Consider the following 12,810-nt stretch of genomic DNA (forward strand, 5'->3'; position numbering starts at 1 on the left):
GGTGGTGGTGATAGCAAGTGAGGTTGTGCTCTTATCTGAAGCCTTCCCTGGGATAAGTTCCAGAAATATTGAACAGCAGTGGTGGTTTTTAATTTGGAATTAAAATTGCTTTTCTGAATTGTTGTCCATAGAAAGATTTTTAGAAGAAGGGATTGGCCTTTGCTGAAGTTTCTTTTATCTCTTTACTGCAAAAAGGACCACATGATGTTTGAAACTGAGGAGTTAGTTAGCTAGGTGATGGAGGCTTCCATTTTGGTTTTGGGTCCTGTAGAAATACTATTTGTGAACAGAATGATGTTTAGGTTGCCTTTTCCTTTTTTAATGTATAAACCAGTTAGCAACTAGCTAAATTCATAGAGGGAAATCAATAATGTTTCTGATGAAGAGCAACTAAAATGTGGTATATTGTACTAGCAGTTTGCATGAAGTAGCTATTTTTCAGCTTCTGTTTTCAGTTTGTTGCTAGAAGTATAGGTATCTTCTGTGGTGTGGGATGAGGATAGGCATGACAGGACCAGAACTGTTTCCTCCCAGCCTTCTCATCATTCATTCCAAGTTCAGCTTTCTTGCAATTTAATTCATGGTACTGCTGTGTTGGATGTGTTGGCCTGGTAATTCGGAATGTGTAACCAAATGCTTGTGGCCTGACTCTTCTGCGTATGTCAGGTCTGAAGTGTTTTATCAACCTTGAAGTCTGAGACTGTCTTGTGTTCCTGATGATATAGAGAAGTTGCCCCCTTAAATTTCAAACTTTTTTTACAGTTCTTCACAAAAGTTGCTTTGACTGAAAGAAATAACAGAGCTTTGCTAATGCTCATTTGAGTTTAAATTGAAGCTCAGAATTAAAATTAAACCTAAATAAAAAAACCTGTTGGCTCAAATGCTGTTTTTTGCTAGTTTGTTTGGGTTCTTTTTGTATTACTTACTTGGTTTTTTTTGCTTCTAGCCTGCAAGTCCTGGGCAGTCTCCTTCACCACTTCTCAAGCACTGTGCTTCAGTTCTTGAAACTGTTGTAAAAACTGTGCCTGGTCTTCAACAAGCTATTTTTTTAATTGCAAAAGTGAAGTACTTGTCAGGTAATAGTTATATGAAGAGATAGTTAACTGACTTCTTAGTTTATTGAATATAAAAAATTAATTTCACACTTAAATAATAATGAATATTTTTCTTTCACTGCAGAACACTGTTACAGCTAAGTGAAAAACATTTGCTATTCACTTTTTTGTCCCTTATATGAGAGTATCTTAATTGTGCAGACATACAAACATAGTATTTTTTTATCTATTGTTTCCCAAAAAGTTAATTTATTGAGTGATTTACATATGGAGCAAAGGGAAACACCATACCTTTGACCTGCTTTTGATTTCATGTCATAACCTTATAATTCTTTATATGAGTTAATTCACTAGATGCTGACATTTATTAAAAAAAAAATTGCAAATACAAGTACTATATATAACCTCTGTATTTCATATCAACAGCTTTTTCTCTTTCCCTTCTTTTTCCCATTTCTTAGGGGATATTGAAGCAGCCCATAGTAATCTACATTACTGTCTGGAAAGGAACCCTTCTTATGCAGATGCACACTTACTCATGGCCCAAGTGTACTTGGCTCAAAACAATATCAAATTATGTTCTCAGTCCTTGGAACTTTGTCTAAGCTATAATTTTGAGGTGAGTTGAACAAAGAATGAAGTAATTATAATCAGTCATTCATCTGGAGTTTTAGGTTTTTGTCTAAAATAATTTTCAACTGAATGTTTTATAACTCTTACACTACAAATTTAATATTTAAATGTTTATATGAATGTGGTATCTGAATATTTATCCAAAAAATGACCATGAAGACAAAACTAACGCCTCGCAAGTTACACTTCATGGGTCTTACACATTGCAGTATGGGATTTGTGATTTGTTGACATGAGTGGAATTTTATGTAGGATTAGCAGAGAGTTGGGAACATAGTACACATACCCTCACTCTTTAGGCTGGAGTTCTGCCCAAGTGTCTTGAGACCACTTAGCTGAAAACTGCCATTTCTTTGCAAGCATGTCCCATCTTGCTTTCTTCCTCTAAGTGACACAAGAAAACTAAATATTAATATTTACTTCGGTACCTAATTGAGGTCCCTGCCATTTCACAGGGCTGTATTTTCCTTATAGACTTTTTGTTTCATGTGAAGTATGTTTTAGGAAGGTGAAGAATGGCATGCAGGACTTGTGGCAAATAATGGTTTTATACTTCCTTTAATTAATAGGCTTGTGAAGTGTGCATGCAGCAGTGTGGGAGACACTCAGAATATCTTAAAATTCAATCTAGTTTAAAATAAAGCAGCAATTAATGTTGTTCTATCCCAAAGTCTTGTCCCATGTAATAGTTTTTCTTTGTAATTAAAAACTTACTAAATTACTAGTTTGCATACTCTGACAATTCTTACATTTTCATAAGTAAATTCCTGAAGCTGAATTTGTGTATATTTGGAGGAGAAAAAAAACCCAAAGTCAGTATTAAAAAAAATCTTTCAAGGGGTTTGAATACTTTACATCAAGTAAAATTTGGAAACTCTTTATATTGTATTTTTTTTAGGTGAGAGAGCATCCTGTATATCACTTAATTAAGGCCCAAATCCAAAAGAAGATGGGAGAAATATCAGAAGCTATTAAAACCTTACAGATGGCAAGGAATTTGCCTGGAATGAGAAAATGTACAACTTCCTCAAAAACAAAAGGAAAAAGTATTGAAATTGATGCAAGTGATCGTGTGTCTGTGTTCCTAGAGTTGGTAGAAGCTCATCGTTTGAATGGAGAACCGGTATGTTGCCAAACCTGCTAAAATACAAACCTGAAAACAATTCCCTCTTCGCATTCCCATTTCTATTAGTTCAGAATAGGAAACCATCATTTCTTTTACCAAAAGGTTTTGCTTAGTAAAATTTCCAGTGTGTGAGAATATGATTTGAGAGCAAAAAAATGCTTGCATGTGTTCAATTTTGAGACTGTAAAGACCATTTCACACTGTTAATGTTCATTTGCTGGGATGTAGATCCCAGTGTTTGTTGTCTATGTTGTCTGTGCTATTAACTGTAGTTTTGGATCATGTCCTTATCTTTGTGTAGCAGCATCCCTACTATCAGCTGTTTCTGGATAAGCAATAGGACACTACATATGTATAAAAATAGAAGCTGTACAGTACTGTGGTTTGGAGGCCAGCCTGCTCAAAGCAGGACATGTTGGAGCGTACAACTTTCTAGTTGAAGTTTGAGCATGGATTTATATATATGCAAGACAAATGTAATTTTCTGCACTATAACTTCTTATAGTAGTCCATATCACAGGAGTTTCATTTAAGAAATCGAAAACTCTGTAGCAAAACAAATGGATGCTCTGGTTTGTGGTTTTTTGGGATTTTTTGGGTTGGTTTGCTTAATGCCCATAAATGGTTATGATGTCTATATTTTTGGTTGTTCAATGACAGGATCTAAATTTTGGTTTTTTTATTACTTGCAGCATGAAGCTGCTATAGTCATCCAAGACGCCATTAATGAATTTTCTGGAACACCCGAGGAGCTAAGAATTGTGATTGCAAATGCAGATCTGGCAATTGCTCAAGGAGATGTGAAACATGCCTTGACTATGCTCCGCAATATTACACCTGAACAGCCTTACTTTGTACAAGCTAAAGAAAAAATGGCAGATATTTATCTTCAGTATATGAAAGATAAGAAGCTATATGCCGCCTGCTATAGGTAAAAGTTTGTGGTAGTCATAAATAGTTTCCTCGATGTTTACGGATTGCATGATGAACTCATTTATCCTTTCTACTGCAATAAATGAAAAATATTTAGAGATGAATTTGAGTAAATGGAGTAACTTTTAAAACTATATTTGGAAGTCTTATTTTGAAAAGATATTTCAGGGGTTTCTTCAGTTTATTTTCAGAAAATAAAAACTCATAAAAACTAAAATCTGCAGAGGATAAAATTGTTGTGCCCTTCTCCTGTTTATATACCAGTATTGACATGTTAAATACTGAGCCAGGTTTTGTCTTTTGTTTCCAGTGACCTAGTAGAAAAACTACCAAGTGCTCATACTTTTCTTCTTCTTGGTGATGCATACATGAATATTCAAGAGGTGAGTGCTTGCTAGAGATGAATGGAATATATGAGTAGTTTGTTGACTTTGTATAGTTGAAACATTGTGACATGCTAACTTTTATTGAATGATGTTTGTCAAACAGAAACTGCTTTAGGATGTCAAACAAATATTGACTATGATTGTTTAAATTAAAAACTGTTGAAAATACATTTCTTCTAAAAGCTTACTTGGTGAAAGTCAAGGAGGGAGTGTTTTCTAGAGGAACACTGCCTCATAAGACTAACAGATATCTACAGTGAGAGCTAAATTGAAATTACAAAGAAGCTGGAGATGTTTAGAATAGTGTTCTGAAACTTAGAATAATTCTAGGTAACTTAGTTCTCATGCTGGTAACTTTACTTAATTTTTTTAATTGTATAATTCCTATACATTCTTTGCATCCTTCACTTTCTTGATGAACTGGAAATACTATTTAGTATTTACAGAAGACAGTGTAGTCAAGTGGACATAGGAATTTGAAAGCTGCATGTTTAAATTCATATGTTAAAAGAATAGATTGAGTTAGGACATGCAACTGGTAGATGAGATTACTAATTTGGAGATCTGTAGATGATTAATGGTTGTTTTCATATTAATGTTTGTACGTAGTTTTCTCCTTAATTAAGAATTAGCACACAAAGTGGGATTTTTTTGATCTCTGTAATGTGGCTAGAAGAGAAAAACAGATCCAGCATTAATACATCTGCCTCTTTGTTAACTAGTGAAGATAGTAGTAGAGAAATTGCAGTGGAAAAAGATTGTAATTTATTCATACTCATTTGTTTGCCAGGTCTCTCCGTATTTTCTTTTAGCATGAAAATGTTAATTTATGTGGGCTTTGCACTTCCCTGCAGTTCTACAGTAACCATTCTTTTCTCAGAAGTATTGTGGCTTATGAATCAGTAGTGCTTGGCAGTCATTCCTGGAGTTGTTACCAGATTTTGTTTTCTTCATACATATTTTATCTGAATCTTTGACTTCTATGTGTTTATATTTTTCTGTTGAAGCCTGATGAAGCCATAGAAGTCTATGAGCAGGCCTTGAAGAAAAATCCAAAAGATCCATCTGTAGCAAGTAAAATTGGAAAAGCCCTAATCAAAACACATAACTACTCAAAGGTATTCTATAATTACTGTATTAGGTTAGTTGAGTACTGTGTCAACATGTGGACTTTGCTTACGTAAAAGTATTATATTTCAGAGTGCTAAAATAGATATTTTATCCTGAAAGTAAGTTTGTAGATTCCCTTCAGACCATCTGGCCAAAGGTACAGTTAGTAGATCCACACATTGGTGGGTTCTAATCTGTTGAATTGTTGTTCTGGTGACTTGCAGTGGGTTTGGGCCTGCACTCAAACCCATGTTTTATTACTTCTCCATTGGAAAAAAGTAAAGAAAATTGTAAGCAGCATGTCATTAAACACCTAAGTAACAAGGTTCTTATCATTAAGATTTGTCTTTAAATTATACACAACTTTTTGCTTCTTTCTTCAAGGCAATTGGTTACTATGAGGCTGCAGTTAGAGATGGTCAACAGAACTTCCTTTGCTATGATTTGGCTGAGCTTTTAATGAAATTGAAGCGGTATGAACAGGCAGAAAAAGTACTTCAGCAAGCTTTAGATCATGAGCCTGGTAAGACTGTTATTAATTCACAGGAAAACATACACTGTCTACTGTTATTTGTGTTTTCTGCATGACTCTAAGGAGAAAATGAGTTCATGGGCACTTTTTTGCAGTGGTGTAATTACATTTTTTAACCTTGGTGGCTCTCTGAATAGAGAAGCAGTATTGTTAGTAGTCCATTCTGTTAGGTTTTCTAATGTCACTGTATCACTTTCATGCTTTGCAGCGGTGTGCTGGTTTTCTATCTTGTTTACTTCTCACTGAAAAAGTCCTCTGATTTAACACTGTATTCCTGTCCTAGTTAAGCCTTTGAGCATCTGGCTAATTTAATAGTCATGCTCAAGACAGCTTGATTTTTCTAGTGTAGAAAAATAATTATCAGTAAATACAGTTTGCCCCATGTACTTTAAAATCTTACCTTATGGCTTAAAATGAAGCAAAACCCCTTTTTTTTTAATGTTTTTTCAAAGTTTTGATACACACACATTCTCTAAGAGAAAAATGTTAATTTTGGCTTATTGGGAAAATTACTGAACAACTTAATATTTTTTTATGGAACTGCTAGAATATCCTTTGTGGAAAAAAAAAATTAGAGGAAACATACTGAAGGGAATGATCTTACACGGTCTAAGTTACACAGTCTAATCTCTGATTTAGAACAGCATGTCACACCTTGAAGACCAGTTTTCTGATAGAATATAGCTCTAGGTACTCCTTAATTTTAATAAAGATAAAATAAAATTTTTGGTGGCATCTATATTTTAATGTGGAACTGTGCTCAAGATACTGCTTTGTCAGAGTAAAATAAATTTTAGCCAGGGAAAGCTTGAATTCTTCAAATACTAATTTATACATATTTATTTTAACCATTGTTCAAAAGCAGCCTAGTGCTTTTAAGTAGATACTGAAATATTTAGTTAAAGTAACTCTGTATTCATGTCTGTTCTAGACTCTAGCAAAAGAAGCATAGTTTGAGGTCTGGCTAGAAATTTCATTGAACAGTCTCATGCTTTTTGCATGTAGAGTAGCACATTATGTGAATTTGGACATTTTTCATTGACTTTGAGGAGGATTTAGATCAGAAATGTCAGGAGTGGCTTTATTTCCTTTCTGCTTGCATCTCAAAATATTTTGTCTTAGGTCTCTGAAAATGTAAATAGACCAGACAGTCAATTTTTTTTTAGTTCTGTTTGCATCTTTCAATGTCTTTGGCCTTAAATCTCACTTTGTTTGTAGTCTTTAGTGTTTACTCTGCTTACTACCAACATATTCTGCCGACCAGCAATGCACCAAGTCAGATCACAATTCTAAATAAGTAAGATGGAGCTGTGAATTTTTCATGTAAACTCTTGCCTGGAGGATGGGATGTGTGATGAGTTGCTTTTTCCTTTGACTTTACTGGGATCAGTTCCTTCAAGAATAATGTTAGTTTAATGCCAATCTTACAGTTAACGAGTTGTCTTCTCTGATGGAAGATGTACGTTACCAGGTACTTCTGGCAAAAATTTACAGCAAAATGGAGAAGATTGACAGAGCTATTGTTTCATTACAACAGGTAAAGAGGCAAACCAAAAATACCTGAATGAGTGAAAACTCATTTACCCCTGGTTTCGCTTTCATCCCATATTCTAACCATAATATTGGTGTGAATATGGAAAATGAATGTATGCTGGGGATAAAGCACCAGTGACTGCTGTGAAATGTAAAGTACATAAGGTGTTACACAGTCTTTGCTTTTTGCAAGGAGCGTTATCTGAATTTTAGATCAGAATGCAGGCTTTTACTGCAACTCTGCAGTCTTACTTTGCCTTCACTTGTATGTGGAGCATAGTCTTAGCATATCAGGTGAAGATGAAATTGGCCACGAGGGCAGCTAGATTACGTATCTTTACCATTCACAGAACAGCTTTCAATGGCTACTTGTTGTTTTGTTGTACTGCTAAACAGCAGTATTAGTATTAAATAGCAGTAAAATCTGTCCATTCTGCAGTTGTTATCTCTCAGACTGAGGCTTGAAAGAATAACGTTGGAAGCTAGAGGTTTAATCCCTTAGAAAATGCTTTTTCAACAAAAAGGTTTAGCAAGAGGTGTGGTCAGTACTTTCTGTTGTGTTATACGTCCACTCTGTGAAAGTGAAGGCAGTAGAAATGATAAGCCTTGATAGCATCTTCTGACCAGCAAGAAGAGTCTCCAGATTGGTTAGAAAGGTAATTGTATGTAAGGGTTTAAATACCAATATTGGTAACATTTATCTTTCTCAAATTCTTACTTTTTTTCTTTCCTTCTAGTTTCCTTATAGTCAACTTTATCAAAGTTGACCTTTTTTTCCCCCAATTTTCCTTTAGTAAAATTCCCCCTAAGCAGTCTCCTTCTCTTACGGTTTTCTTTACTTCTTTAGTTCTTCCAGGGTTCTCACTGTATCACATTTCAAAAAAAATTTCTGTCCTTTTGGGTTTTTTTTTTGTTGGTTTTACTACCATGTCCCTCAGAACTGTCCTTCCTTGTACCCATTCCCTTTTAAATATTTCCCTTTTCTTTTTGATGCCACATTCATTTACTCAAAAACACCTGCATTTTGATTTCAGCAGGATTAACTTATATGTCTTATACAGATTTCTTACCTTGGTTTTCAGAGAGATGTTTTTTTATGCTTTTGTTCTTATTCTCTGCTAGGCAAAATGGTAGGGATGTAAGAAGCAGAATTGTATTAGTTCTTCCTTCTCTTAAAAAAAACAAAATACACTATTTTGTAGCTGATAAATTAAATTCATTCCTTTGACAGTTTTTGACTGCTCACTGCTCTCCCCACGCCAGGCTCGGGAATTACAAGGCAGAGTGCTTAAGCGGTCTCAAGTAGAACAGCTGGATGCAGTTCCTGCACAGAAACAGTTAGCGGCTGAGATTTGTGCTGAGATTGCAAAACATTCAACAGCCCAGCGAAACTATGAAAAAGCAATTAAATTTTACAAAGAAGCCCTTGTTCACTGTGAAACCAATAACAAGGTCAGTTCTCCTTCTGACTATTTTGCATTGTTTTTCCATTCAGTTTTTAGATGTAGCAAAATATTTTTGCAGTTATCCACAGAAGAGAATAATTTGCAATTATTTCTACTTCATGATATAGATAGAACCTTGAACCTTCTCCCCTTTATTGCTTACCATGATAGAATAGTTGCATGCACTTCTAACTTCTGTTTCTTACAAGAACTCCCAGCTCAAGTGGTGTCTGCATGCACTCACAGTGAGCTTGTCTTCAGGTACTGGTAATGATGGAGATTGTTCCAATCTTGCTTGGTGCTTGTCCTCTGAAATGAACTCCTAGTGATTTTGGTCAGTGCAGACAATTTATGTGTTTTCTGAGTCTACTTCAGCAATTTTAGACTTTTATCTGGACTGGGTAGGATTCCGATTTTAGTCACAAAATGTTGCTGTTCTTGAGCAGGATTATTGTACTGCTTCTCTCTTCGCTGCACAGTCTTTTACACAAGTTGATGAATACAGGTAAATTCAGATTTATTTTTATCCTACTCTTCCTTTTTATCATTTCAAAACCCTGGGTTTTAGAGATAAGAGGGAGAGAAGCAAAAGTCTAAGAAATTAATAATTATAATGAGCAGAATAATTGTCAACTTTAGTGAGATTTGTTTCTAGATTAAAAATAAATAAATACAGTTTTTGTTCATTTGCCATGATTTTCTATCATAATTATGTTACATACCTAGGTATATGTGAAGACTTCTTATTTTGATGCTTCTTATTGAACAGCTGTCACATGAGCTGTAAATACATCACTTAGTTTAATATTTAATAGTTAATATTTGAACTTGTGGTTCCAAGAATCTAGGTCCTTCCTAAAGCTACAACTTCAGTGTATTTGAGACAGGCTTGTCTCAAGACATCTTCTAAGAATGATATGGAGAAGAAAAATAAATTGGTAAAGGAATAAAACATCCTTATAATGGTGATTTCCCCATTCTACCATTAAGAACAAGGAGACTGCCTGTCCTGGTACAGCTGTGGCTTTTTCACCAGTATCAAAACCTTACTTGGTCTTCCATAGCAGTACGGAAAGACCAGCATGGCATTTCCCTTCAGTTCTTGTTAAAATCATACTTCTGAGAGGTTCCCATTACAAGATACAGACATTTGTACTAAATATCTGTTAGATATTGCTGAAGATTTTTGCTTTAATCCTACTTTGATAGCAACACAGAATACAGTGACGTTTTAGAAAATCTGTCTGAATTTCTGATTAATAACTTGCTGCCTACTTGTTGAGTAATGAAAGCAAAATATTTTGTTACCCACAACTAGTATAAAGGAGTTACCTCAGTCTATTTTTATAGTTTCAGTAGATTTGAACTTGCTTTCTTCTCTTCATTTTTAAAAGCACTGCTAGTACAAGGATAGAATTTAATTTTGTTAGATTACATAATATTATTTTGAGCTGTTAAAAATCCATCTGTTTCTTGGCACCTTCAGAGTTTACTTTCCTTAAAATTATATATGGAAATAAGGGAAATTCCTTTGAACCTATCTGTACCTTGTTTCATCAGAACAAAATCTGTATTTTAGCCAAAGTAACCCAAAATGCATTGAAATACTGCATTTATTTGTGTAAATGTAAAGAGATTGCAGTCTGTGTCATAGGGGAGTTGTATTATTTTACATGGTTAAATCTGGTCAGTAGTACCCTCCATTTGTTTCCTTGATCAGGTAAGAGGCAATGCAATTTCCAGATGGAGACTTGAAGGGGATCATGGATTGCATCATGCACATCATTTCATAGTATCATTGTTTGTGTTGGAGTTGACAATGTAGAGACCACTTCCACTCATTAGAATCCAGCGCGGAACTCAAATTTAGCTAGCTTTTTCACTCCCTGCAGGAAGTATTCCTTGACTCCAAGACTGCCTTCTGACATTCCAAGAGTTGTGCACATAAGAGCAGCAGCTTAAAGGAAGCTTTCATAGTTTAAGTTCTGACATGCATGTATTCTCTGTGTCATTTCAGTGCTTACCCCACCTGCCTTCCTGTTTCAGAATTACATGGTGTATGTTTGAGTATGACCAGAGCAAGAAGTAGGAAGAAAACAGTTAAAAACTGTGCTAGAAGCCTGCATGTTCTGAACAGGATGTTCAAAACACTGTTCTGATTCAGAAGTTACAAATGTAACTAGTGAAAGAGTTATGATGCAATTACAAATGCTTCCCTTTTGGAACCAAAATCAAAACACCATTTAAAATTAAGTAGGAGTGATTTACAGTTTATCTAGTGCTAATTTTGCTTTGTAATCAGTTTACCTTCTATTTGCTTCGATAGAAACTGGATTAAATCTGTGGTAACTTGTGTTTATAAATTTTTTTGTGGCATTTTATTCAGAGTAATCCATGATGGGACTTCAGCTTTAAGAATGTATGCTAGTGTACGTTTCAGTTTGTCAATATTTATTCTGTGGTGGCTTCTCAGAAATGGATTCACACAGAGTCTTAATGTGGTAGGTTGGAAATGCAAATAAGAAAATAGTTTATTCTGAAACTTACTTGTACTCCAGAATTAGTTGGTGAATGTTAATGAGGTATTTGTTTTTTTCAATACATTTAAAACTACATTCACTTATATTTTTCCAAGAACATTATTTACACTGAAGTACTCATGTCTTCAGAGCAATACTATCTGAGCAGCCCTGTTTTCAATGTACCTTTAGAATATCCCTCAGAAGAAGAAAAGTTTTGTCTGTTTTAAAAGGTGAGGGAATGAAAATGGGTTACTTTAATTGACGTGTGCCCACAGGAAACAACAGAAAAGGCTGTCTCTTTAGTGGAGATACAATTTTTCCCTGGAACCGTATAATATCAGATTGATACTCAAAACTGAACCAACTTTCTTCATCTTTGAATTACATACAGTTAAATGTTTTAATATACAGGCAATGTTGGAACTTGCACGTTTATATCTAGCACAAGACGATACTGATGCCTGTCAACATCAGTGTTCCTTACTGCTGAAGAATGACCAAGACAATGAAGCAGCAACAGTGGTATGTGCTATTATGCTAAACCTGCATTAATGCTTTTGAAGTTTGTGTGCCTGCAGTATGATATATTCATAAAGCACTACTTTTACAAAAGCCTACAGCTTTGTGATTTCAAAAAAAAAGTGAAAAATCCATGGCAACAAAATGTTTTCCTATTTATGCCAGCTGATGTTCCAATACAAAGTTTCTAGCAGTCATAGCTATTGTTCTATCTCAGTATAAAATGAGTCTTTAGAAGTAAAGGAAAAAGTAGCTGTAGTAAGATTGGATAAAGTATGGCTCAATGCGTGTTCTATTGATAATTGGCTAATACTCCAGGAAGAAGCTGTTTTTCCAGCGCAGTAATATTAGAACAAGTATTTTTTTTAAAAGTGTTAGAAGAAAAGAACTATGTATTTAAGGTCATTTTATAGCCTCATTCAACCTTAGTTAATCATACTCCTACTTAACAAGTTCTAATCACAGCTGCAAGTTCTTGTCCAGGACTTGTATACTTCTTGGCCTAAAAGATAGCTCAATAGATTGATCAACTTTTGATGTAACACACTAGGATCAAAATTATTTAACAATGGGAATGATTTATTTTCTCCTAGCAGTCTAACATCTAAAATTTGTTCTAGTATGGTGCATGAACAGAAGTAATAGCACTCTTGAAATACATTATTAAATCTACTCTATAGTAGCTAACTATCATTGGAGAGAAACTGAAATTAAAGAACTCATTTTACCTTCTCTGCTGAAATGAGCTATCATCTTTTTCCCTAACTTCAAACTAACATTGCTTTTCCATGTGCATAATCTGCAGTTATTGGAAGTAAAATTCGGAGTAAAACTATGCAGTGGTAAAAAAACATATTTGAAAGATACGGCAGACTACTTAATTAGCTTTTAATTTTCACCTTATGTGAAAAGGTGTTCATATACTTGTTCATTATTACCCATGTCTGTTGTATATTATGTTTGTTTTCCAGAGAGTAATAAAAAGTCCAAGTGATTTTACTTCTTGTGCAGCTCCT

At 34.5% G+C, this 12,810-nt stretch overlaps 1 protein-coding gene across 7 annotated transcripts in view; it reads left to right on the forward strand.

Moving 5' to 3' along the window:
* Window positions 1-12,810, forward strand: part of TTC21B (tetratricopeptide repeat domain 21B) — a 35,506-nt gene that overhangs the window by 11,946 nt on the left and 10,750 nt on the right. For all 7 annotated transcript variants that reach the window (XM_023931083.2, XM_023931082.2, XM_023931085.2 and 4 more), the window contains 10 exons: window positions 947-1,076; window positions 1,517-1,674; window positions 2,587-2,811; window positions 3,507-3,745; window positions 4,058-4,130; window positions 5,141-5,251; window positions 5,628-5,766; window positions 7,206-7,312; window positions 8,572-8,760; window positions 11,687-11,797. In XM_023931083.2, coding sequence (XP_023786851.2) covers window positions 947-1,076; window positions 1,517-1,674; window positions 2,587-2,811; window positions 3,507-3,745; window positions 4,058-4,130; window positions 5,141-5,251; window positions 5,628-5,766; window positions 7,206-7,312; window positions 8,572-8,760; window positions 11,687-11,797 — 1,482 coding nt within the window. The remainder of the gene's footprint in view (window positions 1-946; window positions 1,077-1,516; window positions 1,675-2,586; window positions 2,812-3,506; window positions 3,746-4,057; window positions 4,131-5,140; window positions 5,252-5,627; window positions 5,767-7,205; window positions 7,313-8,571; window positions 8,761-11,686; window positions 11,798-12,810) is intronic.

This window comes from Cyanistes caeruleus, chromosome 7, assembly GCF_971803275.1.
Source record: "Cyanistes caeruleus chromosome 7, bCyaCae1.hap1.1, whole genome shotgun sequence".
NCBI classification, from domain to species: Eukaryota; Metazoa; Chordata; class Aves; order Passeriformes; family Paridae; genus Cyanistes; species Cyanistes caeruleus.